Source organism: Accipiter gentilis, chromosome 15, assembly GCF_929443795.1.
Source record: "Accipiter gentilis chromosome 15, bAccGen1.1, whole genome shotgun sequence".
NCBI classification, from domain to species: Eukaryota; Metazoa; Chordata; class Aves; order Accipitriformes; family Accipitridae; genus Astur; species Astur gentilis.
Genome location: NC_064894.1, coordinates 30,129,548 through 30,151,408, shown reverse-complemented (window position 1 = coordinate 30,151,408; position 21,861 = coordinate 30,129,548). Strand labels below are relative to the sequence as shown.

General features: G+C 41.9%; 2 protein-coding genes across 7 annotated transcripts in view; both read right to left on the bottom strand.

Annotated features, from left to right (window-relative positions):
• Window positions 1-1,839: 1,839 nt before the first annotated feature.
• On the bottom strand, window positions 1,840-9,027 carry HINT3 (histidine triad nucleotide binding protein 3). Its single transcript, XM_049818050.1, has 5 exons — window positions 8,851-9,027; window positions 8,019-8,136; window positions 6,589-6,658; window positions 5,657-5,783; window positions 1,840-3,638 (listed from the first exon to the last, which is right to left on the bottom strand). The coding sequence occupies exons 1-5, from the start codon at window positions 9,001-9,003 to the stop codon at window positions 3,591-3,593; spliced, it is 516 nt and encodes a 171-aa protein (XP_049674007.1). The 5' UTR covers window positions 9,004-9,027; the 3' UTR covers window positions 1,840-3,590.
• A 2,222-nt stretch (window positions 9,028-11,249) lies between these two features.
• NCOA7 (nuclear receptor coactivator 7) overlaps window positions 11,250-21,861 on the bottom strand; it is a 98,273-nt gene continuing 87,661 nt past the window's right edge. For 4 of the 6 annotated variants that reach the window (XM_049818033.1, XM_049818032.1, XM_049818034.1 and 1 more), the window contains exons 11-16: window positions 20,819-20,966; window positions 16,203-16,328; window positions 15,563-15,715; window positions 14,922-15,017; window positions 14,194-14,267; window positions 11,250-13,274 (exon numbers count right to left, since the gene is read on the bottom strand). In XM_049818033.1, the coding sequence (XP_049673990.1) occupies window positions 13,139-13,274; window positions 14,194-14,267; window positions 14,922-15,017; window positions 15,563-15,715; window positions 16,203-16,328; window positions 20,819-20,966 (733 nt within the window). In that variant the 3' untranslated portion in view covers window positions 11,250-13,138. The other 2 variants (XM_049818037.1, XM_049818036.1) reach the window with 2 other exon arrangements.

Below are 21,861 nucleotides of genomic sequence, written 5' to 3'. Positions count from 1 at the left end.
AGAAAAAGTTACTCCTGAAGCTTCTGTAGTCATGAGCGCAGCATATCTAATCCACGACTCAGTTTAGCTAATAGTTTACAAGTTTTACAAAATTCAGCTCCCTCATCTGCAATGTGGGGATTGGCATCTACAGATGAAACAGGAATTTAAACTTCTAAACAGGCAACTTTTTTTCAGCAGGCTCGCATTAGAGTAAATAGAACAGAATTTATTAAATTACTTTTACAAAAATTGTAGCGTGTGAGGTTTTTTCGTATTACAGATTATTTGGAGCAGTAAGTAAACTCTGACCTTCTAAAAGGTGTTCTTGCCCTACTAAGTAACTTTCAGCTCTTCAAACCTCTCCTAAACTTCACTTCTTTGTGGCAAGCTCCCTCAGTGGTCTTTCCTCTTCCTCCACTTGAAGCCTGAATTCTGCATCTGTTTTAGACTGCGCATCGTATGGGGATTATCTGTATTTTGTCAAACACTGAAAGCACTTTCAGCACTTCAATAAACGTTGCATGTCAGTTTGAAATGACAGCGAGTTTTTATGCACCATTTGGTTGTCTCCAAAGTTTGTCAAATTTCAAATGCAATTTTCACTGGTTTGCTCCCATTTTTATGCTTTTGTTTACAACTCCCACTTAAGAAGACTTCAGAAGAGCTCGAGGAGCTATTATCAATTTAATCGCATTGAAAACATTGCCCTTAGTCAAAACACAAACTTTTTTTTTTAATTCTACGTTTAACAGTGTTGTATATCTATTTCATCCTTTCAGAGGGAGCAGTTAGTACTTCAGCATAAAAGCATTATTCTCTGGGTTCGCATTAGGTTGGGAGTTTATGTAAAACAATTGAGCAAACGAGTACAAATAAAGCTTTGTCATTCCTAAACATGTAGTCAAAAAAGCAGCTTTCCTTATGACTGCTAATACTGGATCAAAGAAAAACAGAGCCAGGGGCAGTGGTCAAGCAACTTTCCTTTGTTTCTCCATGCTCTTGGAGAGTAAGAGTTCCCTCTCCAGGAGTATTTTATTCATCTTTGCTCACTGGAAAGCTCTACAGATTGTTTTGGAAGTTTTAAAATGCTGCTGTAGAAGTGTAACACAGTTAACGGGACCTACCTACTGCCTCTTCCAGGGGCCAGCCAGTAAGTCTGAAACATATTCAAAGCATGAGGATAGGCTTTTCAGAAAATACTTCTTAGCCTAATTAAAAAAATTATCTGCTAAGTCCAAGAATGCTTGTCAATACAGATGGAAAATGGAACAGGGTTCTATGCTGAAAAACACTAATGAGATACTGAGCATTCATCTCAGTAATTAACGTGGCTCTGTTGAATGCTTTGTTGTTTGAGCTGGTTTGAGGCCTCTCTGCTGCTGTCAGAGAAAAGTTTCATTTCCCATCTTGTTCATCAACCAAAGTTGGGAAGCTAGATTATACCCCAATTTTTACCTTTCCAGTCTCGCTGTCACTAGTGGGACCCTTCTCAAATGTAAGATAGAGAAGTTGACCTTTGTGCTTCTGTGCACATTTGACAACATACTGGGTCGGGCTGGGGTGGAGATAATTTTTCTTCTCAGCAATAAAAGCTGAGGAAGGTGGCGTTTTGAGGGGAGGAAGGCATTGCTACTGGCCTGCTTATGGGAGGTCATGAGCAATTACCTTTGCATCACATACCTTGGTTTTTTTCTTCCTCTTTCCTTCATTTATTGAACTGTCTTCATCTCAACCCATGAGTTTTCTCACTTTTGCTCTTCCCATTCTCTTTCCCATCCCACTGGTGTCAGGGGTGAAGAGCAAGCAAAGGGCTATCCAGTGTCAGTACCCCCAGTCAACTGTTCCATTGCACTGGAAGATCATTCCAAGATTAGCATTTATTCTGTTTACTAATCCTTTTTGACAACAGTTCACGTTGATACTTTAATATTACATGTCACAGTTAAATAGTTATGTAAATTAATTATAAATCAGAACACATATACAGTATTAACTCTTGAAAGATCTTAATGTACAGATATTTCATAAAGCTAAGTGCCAGCTCAAACTTCCTAATCTATTGCACAGAAGCAGTCAGTGGCTTTAATCACACTCTTCCTATCTAATGTTCCAAATTAAGACCCTAAAGGGCTGCAAATGACATGTGAGTGCCCACTAAGAATAACAAGACAGTATCAGGAACAAGGTCTTACAAAAAAGAGAGGTGTAAACTCTTCTGGGTAGAAAAGGTTGTTCAGAAGGGTGTGAACTTTCTGAAATACTACCTATAGTTTACTGGAAGAATATCACAATACATTGTACCCCTAAGGCAAGAGGTGCTGGATCAGTGGAAAACACGGAGCAAATAATGTTCCGGGAAGCCTGCAGGTGCAACAGACCATCATCACCTCAGCTGCATCTAAATGCATCGGCCAAGGACACTTGATGAATTAGGCACCAAGAGATACACGCTGTGAACGAAGAAAACCCACTTCCTGTTTTCTGGAGTTTTAACTTCCCAAACAGTCTGCCTTAATATGGTATTGAAAAACAGAGCACCAGCATTACTGATTAGAGTCACAGGGCAAAGGCAAATGTTCAGCAGGTTCCTTCAGCAACCCAACATGTTCCAATTTTGGGCTGAGTCCCTGCTATCCCAAATTCAAATCACATTGCTATTAGGCAAGCCTGCCACATGCTTACTGCGCTAAAGACCTGTTTCTCTTATGACTTCATTTAGAAATCAAATTTAGCCAAGGCATTAGTAATCTCCAAGGGACTTCCAGTGAGAACAATATCAGACCCATCTAAAAAGTTGGATTTTTTTTTTCTACCATCATGCAGAAGAGCTGCATATTAAATCAATTCCTCTGAACTCTTCACATTTTTTGTAAACATACAATAACTAATTTAAAGTATTGTGCACGAGAGGGAAAATCTTTAAGCCCAAGATACAACCACTTACACATATGTTTAAACTATATTCTATGTTATATAGCTTTATCACATCTTGGGCACCTATTGTATCAACATTTACTATGTTGCTGTCATGCAAATAAGCCAGGTAATACATTAAAGTGGTTTAGCACCAGAAAGTTAGTAGTGTACTTTCAGCAATGTACCTACTAATAACTAGGCAGAAGTAATGTATCATACAAATACAGATGGAAACTTGAATGTTTTAAATGTTATTTGCAATCCCAGAACAATGCATCCTTAAAATAAAAGCTTGATTCCGCAACAAATATTCCCTTTGGTACCGTGTACATGCTGTTAGTAGTAACTTGTTGCCTTAGTTGCAATACATTCTGCTGCTATACCCTGCCTTTTACTAGGAAAAGTTCTCTGCATGTGTGCATATGAGTGTGTATGTGTTATGAATATATATATACACACACATATAAAATTGTAATTAAAATACATTGCCTTATTGTCAGAGAAGTATACAGACTCAAGTATCTCAATGGGAGAATGAGGTTGGCAGCTACAAGTTCTGTGTGTATTTCCTCATAAGGAACTAAAGCTTTTTTTATCCTTGTATATTATTGGCAACATCAAACTGTGCAACCTTAAATCAGAGTTCAAAGACAAAGAACAAACTGGCTAGCAACACAAGGCTAAGAGTGCTTTCAGCTGGCAGCATTTTCAGTCTGCAGTCGCTCAATCAGTTGTTCAGCCTATGAAAGAGAGAAAGCAATGCATTAACTAGACCGTGGACCTTCAGTTTACTGAAAATTCCATTTTAAAAATAGTGACACTGACAGAGCATTTACTTTTCATTTTTACAGACAAAGCATGCAACAGAAGCAGAATACAATGATTGCTTTAAAGAGCAGACTCTTTTTCACAGTTTTCATCAAACTCCCATTAGGTGATCAGAAGAGGAAACAGAACCTATGAAAGTCAAGAGGATGTTTGAGCAAATAAACAGCAGGTAAAGCAGTGTGGTTTTAAAGACCTCAGAAGGCAGCAGTGCTCAGAACCACCAAGCTGTGAGACCTGGAATTCTTTGGGAGATGCTCCAGAACAGCATGTTGTGGCCTCTCATCACCCAACAAGCTGCACACCAGCCACATACATTGCTGAGGGATGGAGTGCATTCCTGTATATGGTTCACATCATGAGATATACATCCATTCTTTGGTTATGTCACTATGCTCGCACATACTTTTCTCATTGTATGGCTATTTATGCATCTAGCGCATAACCGGGACAGCTGTATTTGGTATGTGTAACAGCACCAGCCCACAGAGCCCTCAGGAAGGCTCAGGGCAGAAGGAAGTCTGCCATCGTTGTTCTAGCAGGCCAAACTGGGCACATGGAGACTACCATGGCCACTTCTGAAACAAATCAGTTTACTGTCAGCCTTTGTGGTTTTTTTTGCCAGTCCCACTGAATTAATCTTTTAATTTGAACTAGTGCTTGAGGTTTTAATAAGATATCCAAAGAAACCACATTAAAAGGTGAAAAGTTTAAGTTTGGCATGTTTTAAATGCACATAGTAAAAAAGCAATCGGCTACCTAACGCAGGAACTACTTAACAGCACTTAAGTAGCTCTTGCAGTTTATTTGCAAATAAAGCTAGATAAAGCGTCGAGCAACTGAAAATGAAGTAATCTGAATCTTGTTTTGAGCTCTTTAACAAGTATCACATTCAAGCCGTTACAATTAAAAAAAAAAAAAAACAAAAAAAAAACAACCACAAAAAAAACCCCAAACCCGAAAACAACTCAAGAACACTTTCCAACTTGACAACAGGGCAAAGTAGTTTTTGAAGTGCATCCATATTGGATAACCAAACTTGGTACAGATCTCCCTGAGCTAATCCAAGATAGCAAGCAGTAAAACTACACAGCCATACTTGTCTGAGGGCCAAATATCTGTGTGATGCTCTACAACACAGCAAAGATACATCTGCTTTTTTCAAGCTAAGTGAGATCTCCAGCAAGGTACCACTGTGGAGAAGCTGAGGTTTTTTTCTCTTTAAGTAAGAGGATGTCTGTATTCTTTAGATGAGACAGACCTTTTTCAGCATCTTTGTTTTGGGGCTGTGCAATGACACCAGGATGCTGTAGCTACATTGCAAGGACAGGTTCTTCGCTGCGTCAAAGCAGCGAGGGTAAGCTTTGGTTCTTGAGAGATTTTCAAACGGTGATTTAGTCGGTGCCAGTTCAGTCTCATTGCTTATCTCTACTGACACAACTGAGCGCAAACAACATTTTTGTAAAGCAGACACTTGTTTTAGTCTACAGATGACAAGATGAGAAAAAACATGTGAACTGATAAAAGCAATCATTAGGTGGACATGTTTTTCACCTAAACGGGATGAACCAGGGCATGTACAATACAGTCCATCACATTTGAATTTATCCTTTTAAATTAAAGAACAACTACTTATAAAGTGTCCTCAGAACCACGTCACATTCACCTGAGCTACACATTAGATCCAGAACTCCTATATCGTTTGCTGTTAATGTTATTGGCACTCATCTCCCCTTAATAAGCACAAACATTAAGGTTTTTAACATTATATTTTTGCAAATAGTTAATGCAAAATATACAAAACTATTAATTACAGTAATGACAACAATAATTGCTCAAAGCATTTTTGGACATAGTTAAAACGTTAAAAAGACATCACATTTTCAGCTTGCAACTGAAAACCTACCAAAAAGCTCATCTGCATTACACTTACCGTGATAAACCAGTAGGAATTGATTCTGTACACGAGTCTGGATAAGAATCCTAACTGACTGGCTGGGGCCAGGACGTGAAGATGCAAGTGGGATATTGAGCAGAATGGAGGCCAGTGAAAACCCATCCTTCAGAAAAGGAAAACAAGTGAAAAATACTGGTGATGTTAATTCAGTTGATTATGTTAAATAACGTACGATGTTCCACTTCTTCCTGAATTAACAACTCAATGCATTGCATTTTCCTTGTAAAAAACATGCCTCTTCCCTTCAGGACGCTCTCAGGGAACCTTTTCAAAAGCCCATTAACCTCATCCTTCACATCTCCCTATTTAAGATACATTTTGTTAAAAAGGAGGGTTTAAAAAAATAAAATGTATCTTAAACATATCATATCTAGTTTTCATCTGGAAAGCCAACTGTCACCCTATGAATGCAGTTTCTACATACTTTAAACATGAAGGCCCAGCTTCCCTATACACTATTTAAATTATTTAAATTATATTACAATTTACTTCAGCTATCGAAGGCACTGACTTAAACTAAAGGGTGCAGCACCGAAATCAAAAGAATGCAGGTATGACTGAAACACAATGCAGTGCCCTGCCTGAATAGGACAAAGTTTACCTCTCTTCTGGAATCTAGAATTTAGAGCTTATTTTCAGCACGTAATTAAAGAGCAGCCTTTTAGATAAGTTGTTTGAAGTGCCTTCTCTATCCCAAGATGTGGTGGAGCGCAATCTGTGCTTGAAATTCCTCAGAAAAAAAGCCTGTATTCAATGCCAGCACATTCTACTTGAGAAGTCATGCGGTACGTGAACGCAAACCTGATTTCTTCAATAATTCACACTGCAGTTGTTGCCACCATCTCTAAAATAGTATTCTGAAAAGTAAAAAACATACTCAATAAACACAGAAGGTTTCCATTACATACCTTACGTCATTCAAGTCATTAAAATTATTTCTCTGGAGGACAGCGTTCCCAACTTCCATCATTCTCTTTACTATTAAACACAAATAAATTTTGTTTAATGTTTAAGTAATATTTTACACATTGTATGTCATCAAGTAATTTAAAAAAGGTATTCTTCAGATTATTAACTTCAACAAACTGGTTACAGTGAGATCACAAACACAAGTTTTTCGAAAGATAAATACTGTACCTACTCATAATCAAACAAAGATTGTCAAGACAGTGTTGTGCAATGACTGACAGGAAAATTGTCACTGTTACCAATTTCCACACTCATGATGCTTTTAAGTGGGACATTATTCATTCTAAGAACTTCGGCCCAAAGCCATGCTATCACCACACCCTCATAAAAAAAACCCCAACAAATACTGATTGGTCAGAATGATGATGTTTACACTATTTCCAGGGTTATATTTCTACTCAGCTACAGGACTTTAATCTCTAGGTCCCGTGCAACCTAACATAAGTTAGGAAGTTTCAGAGACAGTACATAAATTCAAATGAAAATAAAATAAATCTGTTGGTCCTACTTATTACTAGGATGAAGTTTCATTACTGTATCACTGAGAAAAAGAGCAACCCTAGTAGAAAACGTCAAAGCAAAAGCCTAAGGAATCGTCTTGAAGCCAAACATGTAGAGGAGTTGTTTCTGGAGAAAACTACCCGGCATTTAGAAGAGAAATACAGTGATGCAAGATTTGCAACTATAATTCTTTTCCTGCATCACCTGTAAATTTCCCTCAGATGGAATCTCTTCATGCATGTATGGCTGTAGTTTCTTCTGTTACTCAACACGCTTAGCTAGGCGTTTCCTGTGAAACAAATTCCAGGACAATGTTTTCTTGCGGGGGGGGGGAAGCCTATCAACAATAAATCATAGTTTCGAATATTTTAGAACTTTATCTCTTCAAAAAGTATTTAAGTTTATTGGGACACCATTTCCCTTTCTCCTCTCAGTCCCCTTTTTCCTGAAAAATAATGTAGCACTTATTTTAAAATAGAAATTTTATAAAATTCTTCTGTAATTTTTCATATAATTTAAAATTGCACATATATCTGAGAAAATGCAATGAAGCAGCATGCAAACACTTTAAAAACAAAGTTGCGGTTCCAACAGAGTGCGGAGGCATCTGTACTCCACGTAAACAACAGAGATTTCATGCACTAGCACAATGTTTTTCTAGAAACCACAAAAACATGTGCTGTTCTGGAACAGCACGCAGAAGTTCCCAGGAAGGGTAAGTCCCTACCTACACTCACTCACACCATCTATTTCCACATTTACCTCCTCAACCAAACAGTGCTCAAAGTTGTCATTTACTTGACAACGCACTGTTCAAGGCTGTGCAAAATTACTTTCCGTTAGGTTAAGCGCACGCTTATAGCCTTACCTACAGGTATGTGTTCTGCCTTCAGCGTTTTGCAGTTTCCCATGTGCTCCACCGGTACCACCAGAAAGTGGTGGGGGGCACCGGGTCTGATGTCTCTGAAGCAAACCAGGTCTTCGTACTAAGAAAGGATGCAAACGCATTAAATTGATTAGGACAAGGATACTGGCAAGGGGTAGGTAACAAGGCCCGTCTTCCCCATACCGACGTGATGATGCTAAACGCCATATTAGAAGCAACCAGCAAAAATCGTTGGGATTTGCGGAGCCAGCCTACAGAAAGGCTCGCAGGCGTGATTTGCGTCCTCAGCTGACCTTCTGCAGCCAGCGCTCCCCGGCGTCAGCTTTAAGGCTTCTAGCTGTTGTGCCAACGCTGAAAGGTTCCCTCCCGATAGATATCCGTCCCCCCCGTCTCCATAAAGGACACCCCAAACCTGCCAGCCCTTTAAAGCAGCACCCTTCCCCCGCGGGCAGCCCGGGCACCGCCTCGCCCGGCGGGAGGGCTGTCCCCAGGCCACCCACGCAGCACTTCAGGGTTTCATCCCCCTCCCCCCCCCCCCCGTTCTCACACGAAGCCCCTCGGCCCCTTTTCCCGCTCGCCCGGAGCCCTGCCCCTCGGGCACCCCCATCCCCACAGGAGCCCTCACTCTGGCCACAGCCGGAATCCGGCTCTTCGTTAAAAAAAACCCCAAAAAACCAAAAAGGCAACGAACGACAACCACCCACCAGGGACCAACAAAAGCCCCTCGGGAGCCGGCCGGACCCCCACCTGCGGCAGAGGAGCGAAGGGCGGCCGGGGGAGGCCGCTGCCGCCGCCCAGGGCGTCCCTCACCCACCTGGCAGGGGAACAGCGCCGTGCCCGGCTCCTCCCGGCGGGCGATCCTGCAGAACGTGCACTTGCCGTCGTAACCGCCACCGTTCCCGGCTTCTTTCCCCTCACCGGCGGTGGCGGCCGCGGCCGCCCCCTCCTCCTCCTCCCCCGCCGCCATTTTCCCTTCGCCCTCCGCCTGCGACCGGGCCCCCTCGCGCGCCCCCTGCCGGCGCGGGGCGGGGAGGAAGAGCGGAGGGGCGGGGCGTGAGGGTCGGGGACCAACCACAGGCGCCCGCCGCAGCGCCCCGCCCACCTTCCCGCGGGGTGGGGGGTGCGCGGAAAGCAACGCGCCCGCGGAGCTGTGAGGGGAAAGGGGGGGTGGGGTGCGCGCTCCCGCCGGCCTCCGACATAACCCCAGGGTTTTGTTTTTTTCCTGAAGCCTCACAGAGCTGAAGCAGGAACGTCTGCAGGGTTAGGGGTGAATGGATCTGAGGCGGGCAGGGGGAAATATCGGGTTTGAATTCCCTCGGTGGGCCCAAACAAACCTCCCGCCGCACGCCTGCAGCATCAGTACAAACACACGGAGCCGGCTGACTGCAAGCTTTCACCAAGAAGAAAAAGGTACAAACCGGGAATAAAATGAACTGAACGCACCCTGAGCTCCTTCAATTCATGTAATGGTACAGTAGTTTGGGTTGGAAGGGGCCTTCAAAGGTCATCTCGTCCAACCCCCGGCCAAGGGCAGGGACATCTTCAACCAGACCAGGTTGCTCAGAGCCACGTCCAGCCTGGCCTCGAACGTTTCCACAGACGGGGCATCGACCACCTCTCTGGGCCACCTGGGCCAGGGTTTCCCCACCCTCAGCCTACCAACTGCCCCCAAAACTAACCAAGGGTACGTCTAAGAGGTGGCTAACCTTCAATTTCTAAAAATGTTTTCTTAACAATTTGTATTTTAAATCGCCTGCGCTGTTCATTAGACTAGAGTTGCAGAGCTGCAGCATCCCCGACCGTGGAATTGCAGTGTTTATGTTCTTCACGCAGCCCAAATGGCACAAAGGACTTGCCCCACAGATGATAGGATGTAGTGTTTACAGAGGCAACGAGTCGCAAAATTTAGAGTGAGATTTTTCAAAAATGCATTTCTTTCAGAGCATGCAAGCTGTGCTTGTACAAATAGGACACGGTTAGCTGTTCTGCCTGAAGCAGCTCATTTGCCAGCATTTGCCGACCTGCAGAGCACAAGGCGATCCCTTTGCAATGAGCCAACCTGCTCCTTTTCTCTTCTGTAAACAGGCAAGTGAAATCTTGACAGTTTACACACAAGGATTGTTCTGAAAGTAACTTTGTTCAAAAGCCAGCTTTGTACAAAACATCTGGTGCAAAAACTGCGCTGAAACCAGCACCAAATCAAACATCCGCACTTACCTGCATACTTAACAAGCGTTATTGTGAATGAGCATTTCACCACTGTCCTGAATCAAAACTCTTTACCCGAGCAACACATGCTTCATGTTGCAAGAACAACCTTTTGTTCTCCCTCTGAGAGAAAAACTACTAGTGACTGGAATTTTCCTCTTACTTTACAGTAAGAAAGATCTTACAGCCATTTCACTCAAAGGAAGGTTCACAGATAGCATATGTGTTCCGTTTCATGTGTAATCGTAGTTTGTTTTTAATTAATGCCACCTCTGTATACCATAAAGCCAATACAAGCCAAGAACCAAGTAACTTTAAGGCATTGTACGCCTTTGTCTTGCCTGGACAGAAAGAAAAATACATCAACACTTTAGCAATATAAAAAAGGTGCATACAAAAATAAGGTACACGGACTTTTGACTCCTGGGAACAGGTTAGTCAAAAAAGATGAGGGAATACATGTCATTCACTACAGCTGAGAGAAGCAAGAACTACTAGGTCAACTGTTTAACTCTTTACTGGTATTTTTTAGCCTTTTGTCACAGTCTATCTTTGAGTGAACACGAAACAGCTCTATTTCAGGAGATGCCACACCACACACACAAAAAAAACCCCAACCCAAAAGCTCCCATATCCTTAGCCATGTTTCTAAGATAAGATATTGCTGGAATTCTCTTTTTGAGGGGAGACGTAGGTATTTGTCAGCATAACCTGTAACTTAAGCTGCACCCTTTCACCTTTAAAATGTACTAAAGATCAAGAATAAAAGAGAAAACATCTGTAAGAAGTTTCTGAATGCATAAATTCCTTTATTGAAAATATTGTGATAGCACTGCATTACATATATTCAATATTCATAGTTTCAAGGGTCACAGAATTTTGATTGAACAACACTGTTTTGAATATAAGACCACAGCGTTTAGATATGCTCTGACAAGGATAATATAATGGAGTAAGTTGTAGGTAGCAATAGTGAAATGTATGTAAAATGTTGAACTTGGTTGGTTTGGTGTTTTTTTGTTTTTTTTTTTTTTTTTAAACTATTAAGTGGTCTGCCACCATTTAAAAGAGCAAACAGTATTAGATATTCCTGGTATCTTGAAAGCGTTATGCTGTTAGCGACTTCCAAAAATATTTTACAGCACTACCAGTAAGAACTTTATTTATGGATGCAGTAGACCACATAGAAGGGAAGTGTGAAAAGCTCACGTGCAGCGTGTTATAGGCTTACTGTATATAGCATTGGTTTTTAGACTGTGAAATTTATGTGCAGAATTAAGATTTAGTAATGCTCTTGAAAGAAAACCACTTGGCCTTTTTTTTTAAAAAAAATCAAAAAGGGAAGAGCAGTAACTACATTGAGTTGTATTACTCAGTTAATAATATTCCAAAATTAGACTGTACTGTTTTAACACATGAAAACACACTACCGTTTCTAAAGCCTGCCTTTCTCAGGACAATGGCATATTTGAGTCTAAGGGCAGGACAGCGTCCTAACGTTGGTCAGGCCTGGATTGTGTAAACAAAACCAGAGCTTAATGGGAAAAGAGAATCCCTTAGCAAACAGTTCTCTGTCACACTCTCCCTATTTACTGAAATGTTCATTTTGTAACATGGAGTCTTTTTCTCTTTAGCGTTGGGGGGGGGGGGGGGGGGAGGGAGTATCTGAATGTTTAGTTGCCTGTCAAATCCTAAACCAGCCTGTTACTTCAAGTCTTTTTGGGGAAGGAAATCATATATATAATTACTAAGAAAACAAGTATTACACTAACATGATCTGGCCTGTTCGGGAAATAGCATTCTTCTCTAAATCTCGATTGTATTTTCTCCTTAACAAATTCTTCAATTTGTAGAGAAATGCTCATAAAAGCACAGTGGGTGGCTTATTTTGAATCATTTGGTGGTGATACAGAAAAACAATCCTCTCTTAGAACTGTCCTTCATAAACAGTCAAATAATACAAGGGCAGATGCTCAGAGCGTGCTGTCCCAATTCTGTTGACTGCAACAGAGCTGATACAGTCTATAGTAGGTGGCAGTTTGCCCAATGTCTCCATACACTGCCAAAATAATATTATTATTCCTATTAACAGGAATGTGGCAGCAGAGTTAATAAGAAGCACTATCCACCTTCTCCCTCAGAAAAAAAACAAAACAGAATTATGCACTCAAGTTTCTGCCAGAAAACAAACCCTCTAATTAGGGTAAAACAAAAACCAAATCTCATTTACAAAATAAAAATACAAAAATTAACATCAGAAATCAAATAAATTGACTCAGAATAAACACCAAGGCATCAGAAACCTACCTGAAGAGTAACTATTTATCAAATTGAGATTTGAAATATTAAAAGGAAAAACTCATAGCTAATGCATTTACAAAAAAAAAATCTGCTATACAATAACAATAAATAAAAAGATTTTAAAAACATGTTCCCTTAAGTGCTGTATACACCTATTTGTGATTCTTTTCCATGGCAAACAGTATGCTGCAGATTTTGGTAAAGTAACCTTTTATTTTTGGTTAGCATTTGTACGTTGAACATAAATACACATGGAATGTACTAGATAGTTATAGTTTTCCCACAGGATCTTTTTCACAGTTACAGAAAACGTTTTCATCCTATACACCATGAAATGTTTTCATAAGCATCATATCTTCGATGGAGGAGTGTTGGAAGTAAAAAAGACTTCAGACTGATCTCTTACTGTTCTGTCTCTTACTGCCTCTCAAAACCAGCTCTGTTTTTTCTTGGGTTGGTTGGTTGGGGTTTTTTTGCGTAGTCATGCTCTGGTACAAACTTGAGGAAAAAGCGTGTAATGTTGTGAGGCAGCCTGCACCTTCTAGTTAGCTTTTAAGTGCCTAATGGATCCAGTCCTTAAGGCTGTCAGTATTTCACTCAAATGTCCATACTTCTACATCTTGTATTATGAAATCTTCTTTCTTAGATAAGATGTCATTATTGAAGGTGCTGCAGGAGTTGCTTCGCCCGTGATACAAATCTGCATCTAACCATAAGCCAAACCGGCCACTAAAAAGGAAATACACAAAAAAATTCAGGTTATATATAACAGTAAAAATACTGGAAGCTGTAGGAACAACCAGAGCAGTGACAAGGAGGAATCTAGGTAATTCTGAGGACCTCTTGGACCGAACATGAAGAGCTCAATCCTGGCAAAGCACTTGCCAAGAAGCTCGTAGAGCAGTCCCCTCGCTTTTGTTTGTGCCAGTGAGCAGGGCAGAGCGCAGGACCGAGCATGCGCCCGCAGCCCCCCGTGCAGTTCAGCTGTTTGCACTGCCAGCTGTGGCTGAGGCTGAGACGAGGGCGCAGGCGTTGGGGTCCCTTCCTTGGCTGTTTGGATGTGGACTAGGCCCCTTCTGGTTTAGGAGGAGGAGGGGGGTGTATACACACTCCCGATGCAAATCATGCCCAGATGTTCCGTGGTGCAGCCTGCAGTCAGCTTTAGTTAAGTCGTATAGCCTTAGGCCTTGATTTCATACCCACTGACCTTTGAAACTCAGGACCCGATTAAGAACTGTCTGTATCCTTGCTTTGTGTATCCACAGAATAATGACAATTTAATAAGGACCACGTGAGAAACCTTAGAAGCTGATGGCAAAACTGTCATTAGAGATTATCTTTCAGTGGCAAACTGCTTCAGCAATGAGACACATATCTACCCAAAACATCTGGGTTTTTTTCTAGCTAAAAAACCCAAACAACAAACCCTACTTGCCTAACATCAGTCATTCTCCTTAAGCAATGAAAATTACTGTGGGTCTGTAACAGAAATCAGATTGCTGAGGTATCTGCCCTGAACAGTTTACTAAAAGTAAGTTCAGCCATTTTACTGATTAATTTTTCTTGCAACTATCATTGTTCCTAGTCTTATTCAAAAAAAAAAAAAAAAAAGTTAGCTACATGATTTGAAAACCAAACATTCACTCACCCTCCACCTCCGAGCTCCAGAGAGCTGGTGTCTCCATTGATGAAGTAGGTGTTCTCTCCACTCCATTTGAATACCTGAGGAGGGGAAAAAACCCCAAATATATTTGGAGTGTGAAAACTACCAGGGACTGACTCTTAGCAGGTATTTTTTGATATGGTCATTTTTTAAATTTTTTTTTGGAATGGGGAGGAGCAAGAGGTAATAGGTAGAAAGTAAAGGAACAATACATACTTAAAGCTATGAACAAGGCACCCTTAACATTTTTAAAATTCTCATTGCATCTCTAAATCAACAGGCATTCTGTTAAAAAGGAAAAATGTGTTCAATATTGAAAAATGCTAAGCCATGAACATTAAGGGGTACTTCAGTAGCGCTCTTATTTCTGGTTTGTTGCCGCTTTGATCCTAAGCACATGTGAAATTATACCCTATTCTTGGTATCACTGCCTTCCTAGGTGAGTCTTTGACAGTCCACTCCTTACTCCTCCCTGCTCTCCCCTTCAATCCGTTCAAAACCCTCTCCTCACCCTTACAAACTGTCCTCTCGGCACTTCAGATAATTACAGCCACTTTTGCTTAAAGCATTGCATTGAAGCAATGAGTGATTAACTGCATTCACCAACAGCCAGCACATCTTCTAAACTCAAATATGCTGTCTCCGTAAAAATCTCATAAATGTTCAGAAGTGGAACCCAAAAATCTTATTTGAGAAAGTGAACACTCACTTACCTTGAAATTTGGACAGAATGTGTAGAGGAATGTTTCACCAGTGCCATAGTAATGGTCACTAAACCTGAAGGGATGTGTAGCATAAGCTCCAAATATCTGTCAGAATAAAATGATTAAACTACTTTTGAGAACAGTGCAAAATTCAAGAGAAAAAGCCCAAACATTTCAAAATACTTTCCAAAGAACAACTGAGATGGTGCTTCATGTTAGAAGAACCAACTGGTAAAGTACATCAGATGAGCAAGTACTCCTGCGAATCTTTTGTATCCTGCAAGTTAAAAGCCAGATGACAACAACAGCAACAGGAATGCCAACTCTAGGAGCTGCTGAAGTACTAGACCTCTACAGAGGCATTATTTGTGACAGCTTGTTAACTGAGATACCTAAGGAAGATACATCCATGGGCACTATTAAAAGAAGCACTCATTGCAGTTATGAAGCTGAGGCGGGTATTTCTATTAGTGCTGATGTACCTTCCTGCCTGTAAGTTTAGTTTAACCAGTAGAAAATATAAAAGAAAACAAACACCAGTGTCTTATTTTGGCATGATGTCACTTCACAGCATGACTAGCACTTCATAATAATAACTTCTTATAGTGTTGCCCTTTCAGTCCAACCCTCGCAGAACAAGCACTCCTTACCTGGTTGTCCATATCCTTGATGACAAGGAGAACTGGACTGTCGAGAGATGCTGATTTACGGTACAGAGTCTTCAGGCTAGTCCCGTGCTCCAGTGTACTGTATGCAAGCCGCCACGGATATCCCTGCACTCGTGCGGGCAAGCGCCGGGCAAGCTGGGCAATGAACAGGGGGAAATGGTTACATATTCAACAGGTTGGGCCACAGGTGGTGCCCCAGACTATTCCCTTTCTGCAGGGGCTTTTGAGCCAAAAAACAGCTGTCAAGGGAACAGCTGATGCCAGCAGCTTAACATCTCCGCTTAACATGCATGTGGCCTTGTACTCTGAGCCCAACTGTCTGCATTCACATCACCTGTAAAAGAGATTTCAAAACTGGCACCCCCTCTCTGGGTACTGAAAGAGTTGCCAGTCCTCAATATCACAACTCAAACTCCAGAGTTGCAAAATACAAAAATAAGCTTTCCAGGTGAGCCAGTCCCGCAGCAAAAGAGGACCTTGCACAATGACACTCCAACATAATAATAAGTACTTTCCGAACTCTTAAAAAGCATTGGTACTGCCTCCAGAAGGCCGAATGTCCCACACTTGGCAGAGACAGGACCACAGCTAACAAAGAAACTTGAGGTTTTTCTAGCCATACCTGCTCTATGTGCATATTCTCCAGGAGAGCGCTGTGATGCTTTAAGACAGGCAAAGTATCATCATCTTCTTCTTCATAGTAACTGCAAACGCTCTTTCGTCGTTTTGCTTCTTCTACAGTAATGATCTGAGGCAAGAGAACAATTGTCCAACCTAAAGCATAGCTCTTATGCTGTCAATCCTCTGTTGAAGCAAATTAATTTAAAACAACATACTCCGCAGCTGTTACACTCTGTGGAGCAAAACCACTGTATGGGATGGTTTTATCAAGCACAGGCAGCCTTAACCAAATAGGGAAAAACTTAGCTGGCAAGGTGTCTTTGAGACATCACGGCCAGAATTTCTTCACACTCTGGTGACCTCCCACAGCTGTAGAGTTCTTTGGGATTAATAAACATTGAGGTAACCAGGTGACATCAGTGTCTGTCTCAGACATACTCGGTCCCAAGTCAGAAAGCTAAAGTGCACCTTCTGCTTCCGAGGCACACTACATGCATCTGAACTAGATGTCTCGTGGGACTCTAAATAAGGAGGACACAGACGCTTCTTTGTTTTCTCTCATGCAGCTAGTTGAGTACATTAATTATTTTCTCAGGTGCTAATGCACGAGCATTATATGAAAAAGTTTAAAATTTCACTTCTCCTTTTTATTAAACCAGCAACATTTTCCTGATTTACTGACTCAGACATGGCTTTGTGTATACAAACTGAAACAGAATGAATATAGCAAAGAAGTAAAAATGTAAATCAGCTTGAACAGGTATTTCGAAGCTCTGTCTTGTAGGAAACGTACTAAGTAAGATTTTGAGCATCCAGTTTATGCAAGTTCTTGAAAATACTCATTCTGAGCATCAAGCTCTTTATAAAATACATTCTTAGTTGAAAATGATCAAACAGCTCTTTGGAAACTTCTACATATTCCTTTGTTTAAGACTTTATAAAGCGAGCAAATTGTAGTATTTTAAAAGGTGAGTCCACATAAATATTTCTAACATCAGGTTTGAATTTAAATACTTATAAAAGGAAGCACAGACTTCTCTCCAGCAACTACAGGTAAATGCACTACCTTTTCCCACAAAGCTAGAAACAAAATGAGAATCCGAGTCCATACGCTTCACGCTTCTCTATAAAAGGACTCGGCAGCCTACAAGGTGCTGAGAGAGACAGGGGACAAACTCCGAACCCCAGGTGGCACGGGCAGCAAACAGGAGCCCAAATGGGGTGCGGGGCAGGAGCTGGCAGCACGGAGCTGACCGCAGACAGGAGGATGCTGCCTCACCCCTCGCTGGCCATGGTCTGGGTGTCCTGGCTCCCGACAAGCTGTTGCTGCCCTGGCTCCCTCCCAAGCTGGCAGAGGGCATCATCCTGCACAGCTGGCAAGCTGCTGACCCTGCAGTGCAGCTCGGGGCGCTTAGCTCCGCGCAGCACCAGGAGGTGAGATGAGGCGCACCGTGCCCGGCAGCGGGGCTTTACCTGGGGCTCGGTGCCACCACGGCAATCGGGAAGCAACAGCAAGAGCTCAGAGAGGAGACCGCTGAGAAAGAAAAGGGGAAGCAAGGGGGCCTAACTACAAAACAAACAGGAAACCTTAAACCGCCTTCCTTCCATGAGCTTGTCGCCACAGAGGTCTTGGGAGCAGGAACCTCAAGATGTGGCTGCAGAGCACGCCGCGCCGCTGCCACACCTCCCTGCAAATATGGCTTCCAAATGACTTCCATGTTACACATGGATAAAGTTTTGCATAACTCCTCCGCACCTTCCCCATCACTGCTTGAACTTGCAGAAGCTGTCAACAGCTGAGACAATTGCCAAGAAGTGCCTGGAAGTCCTACACACACCTGCCCCACAGGCGAGAAAGCAAATGCACTGGACTGACTCCAGGTGCAGATTTAACCATGCCACAAAGCACAGAAAGGAGCTTTTCACGAAGGCCAGGACCCGTGAGGAGTTCACTGTGCATAGGAAAAAGCCCTAATGCTGTCAGTCACACCTAGCATCTCCAGCGGGATGGGAACAACAGGTCCGCTGCACGTGCTCACGTCCAGCCTGCGTTTGCCAGCAGACGCCTGAAACTGAGCCCAGGGCAGCCACCCCGAGCAGGGCACCTGGGCACCGGCACTCCGATACACACAGCAGAGTTAGGAAGAGAAGAGGGCAGGAGCACAGGGCAAAATCCAGCCTGCAGAACTAATGCTGTGACGTGCCCCTGTGCACCCGGGCAGTAGGGGTATTCTCGCTGGTGATGCTGCAAGAGCTGTACGGCTGCATCCTGCCCCTCCAGCCCACGCTCAGTTGAATCTAGTCCTGGGTCTTCTGAGACTGAAGAGAATTCTGTGCTAGAAAATTTTACACATGGCCCATTTCAGGGAAGATTTGCACTGCAAAATTAAGATCGTTTAAAAAAACAACTAACAAACTGTCAAAGGAAAATGGTCTTTCTGCTTTTATCCTTGTTCTTTTTCCACCTCCTGAATGGTTATCCTTCCCTTCTCATCTCCCAGGCCATTTTTTTTAATTTATTTTTTTTTTAACAAACACCTTTTTCATCTTAAATCAAAAGTATTCAACTCCTCTTTTGAAGACTATTTTCTAGGAGTAGTCTCCCCGTAGAAGTGGGGGGGGGAAATATCACAGTAACTCAATCAGCAACAGGTACCTAGCAAAATGCAACCAAACTCACAGACGTAGGCAACCACAGAAAACCCACTAACACAGTTTTAAATTGCAAATCAGCTCCCAAGAGAGACAAACCCCTCTCTTCACTGCATAGATACCTAGTCAGTCTGTAACTGAAGTGCACGTATGAATGAAGTTCAGAGTCAACAACTGCAAGAAAAGGGATCTACAAGATCATATATTTACAGACCACGCAAAAGCAGAGACGGATGGAAAGAATCAACCCCTACAGAAACTGGACCTACAAAATCTTTTAAAGATTTTATGGGACTAAGAAAGCAAGCTACCTGGGGTGGAAATACCCTATTAAAATTCATCTGAGTAAGCAGCACATTTTTTACTAGGGCAGAAGTGCTGTATTAGATCCAAGTTGTTCAAACAGGGACACAGTTCAACATACCTCCACAAAAGGTTCCTCCTGGTCAGGTCTGGCATAGTAAAGAATTCGAATATTCAAAGGCATTTGTTTCCCTTTCATCATCTACCAGTTTATTTTACAGTATCGACTACACTTCCCTGCTCTACTGGCAAGAGCTCTTGCTCACAAGCATGACAGATGGCTACTGCCCGTGGCACGCTGTGATAAAATTGCTTATATGCTTCTCTGCAACCACACTTTCTATTTCCCCACAAGGGAGAGTGAAACTTTCACAGTAATCATGCCCAAATTTGGACTTTCAATAGAGATTTCCTGGCAGACCTACTTTAAATTTGTAAAGCCTGAATATATTACAAATAAAAGAGACACACCTTTAGAAGCAGTTTCCACCTAATTCTTCTCCCAATATATATTTAAATAAAACAATGAGAGACAAGCTCCCAGTGTGCCCAGATCCCTCCCGCCTCTGTTCTTTGGATCACTGGGCCTCCTCCTTCATTTTGGTTTTACAAAAATGGCATGCAAATAACAACTGAACAGTGAAATCTAGTGCAATATATGACTGCACTCAGCTCTGAGCAAAACAAAGAATGAAGACTTTTTTTTTTTTCATCTTGCAGTTCACAAAGCACCAACATTAAGAAACTACAAAACTGTAAAAATAAAAGCTATTTGGGATTAGAGGGCATGTTGCTACATTTCAAATGACAAGCCCCACTCCCAAGCTCTACTTTTTAACAGGACAACATACTTTGAAAACAGAAATGCTTTTAAAAAAAAAAAAAAAAAAAGAGTAGTAGAATTTTGAAAACATGTTTATGTTTAAGACAAATAATCAGATCACTTCTTAAATTGCCATCAAGATATTTCCCACTTAGGGATTTTAATGTTTCCTGTTTCCTTAGCATAGCAAGTACTTCAATGTTCAGAAATATCTATTAAAAAATACACGCCAGCTTATTTCCCTTAGAAACTAGGCTTTGTATGCACAAGAGACAGATAACAGAGGCATGCCAAGTAGTTAGAACAGATTGCAAAAGCCCCCATATGAAAGAGCTGAAGTCCGAGGATAAAACTTACCCGTCTTACAACCAATATTCAAACAGTATTGCTGCGTGCACCTGAGAAGCAAGGGTCTGGCACATCACCACATACCAAGCCATTTCAACCAGCACACAGGAGTCTGTGTTAGTGTTTATGTCTACGTACACATTTTGGAGATTTTATTTGTAACATATAAATACAATGCAAATTTAGCAATGCTGACAACATACACCTGTATAGTTTTACAAAAGGCTAACATCGCATAACCAGAATATTTACACAACTTCTGCTGGTTGCACAGCAGAGAGCTCCCAGTTGTTTGCCTGCTCTTTCTAGGGAGAGAAGAGATGTCTGAAGAAATATGAGTACATTTGTGAGACAGATAATGAGCCTTGAAGAGACTTCTACATGAAACAGCAAACATTATAAAGAAACACCATAAAAATCAGCAAAAGAGAAAGTGCTGAAGTTCTTAACAGAGTATGCACACTCTTCATGTAAAGGCAAAAAGCACTCACCTCCCAGCTTTTAGTAGTGGGTTCACTGAAGAAGTTGTCTATCATGTCAAGCTCCTCCTTTTCTACCACAACAAACCCTTGCTCTTTGGCATCTTTCCCATATATTTCCGGTGACCACTGAACAAAAAATGTGTACAAGTGATCCACCCTGTAAAGAGAAGAGGAAGACACAACCATTGTTCAGTGGTCCATGAACACAACACTATCATGTAGTACAGAGGTTTTGCCCAATGACAGAAAAGGGACAACCACACAAATAGGATACCCATTTACTTCTACCCTCACATACCACGCAAAGCAATAGCTCCCTCCACCTGGCAGCCTGAAGCACTTCAAGGTTTCTCTGCTTTCACTCTCCATAATATATTTTTCTCCTCCCTTTGCTATACACACAGCCAAAGCATCATGGGAAAACTAAGCAGCTTGTCCAGTCCTACACAATTCATATTAAGAAGTCACATTGATTAGTATTAGGTCACACACACAAAAGCTAAGTCCATAAAACACTCACTTAACTTATTTAGTTTGACCTCCAGCATAAAACAAGTGATAAGAGATCACCAGTAAAGTCTATATCACATTTCTAGCTGACCTCTAAAAGTTATAGAGACTAACCACGAACCAATTCTTCATTCTCTTAGCATAATGAAAATAAGCAGTTACTGACAGCTTTGCTAATGATGTATCACCAGCAGTGTATGCACTTCTGTAAATGTAGTCAACTCTCAATCACCATCTTTAAAGAGTTCTTTTACAACATCCATAACAATCAGTGAAACAATTTCTGAATAAGGACTTTATGTATGTGCTCATTTTGGCTGGGACAGAAGTTAATTTTCTTCACCCTAGCTGGTACGGGGCTGTGTTTTGGATTTGTGCTGGAAACAGTGTTGATAGCACAGGGATGTTTTTGTTCCTGCTGAGCAGGGCTTACCCAGAGCCAAGGGCTGTTCTGCTCCTCACCCCACCCCACCAGCGAGCAGGCTGGGGGGGCACAAGGGGTTGGAGGGGACACAGCCGGGACAGCTGACCCCGACTGACCC

Excerpts from the sequence above, each read along its gene's own strand:
- HINT3 (XM_049818050.1), bottom strand. The coding sequence starts at position 9,003 with ATGGCGGCGGGGGAGGAGGAGGAGGGGGCGGCCGCGGCCGCCACCGCC. Across the intron at positions 5,784-6,588 it reads AATGACTTGAATGACGTAAG|GATGGGTTTTCACTGGCCTC; the intron begins GTATGTAATGGA and ends CCTTTTCTGAAG. Across the intron at positions 3,639-5,656 it reads ATTCCTACTGGTTTATCACG|GCTGAACAACTGATTGAGCG; the intron begins GTAAGTGTAATG and ends TCTCTTTCATAG.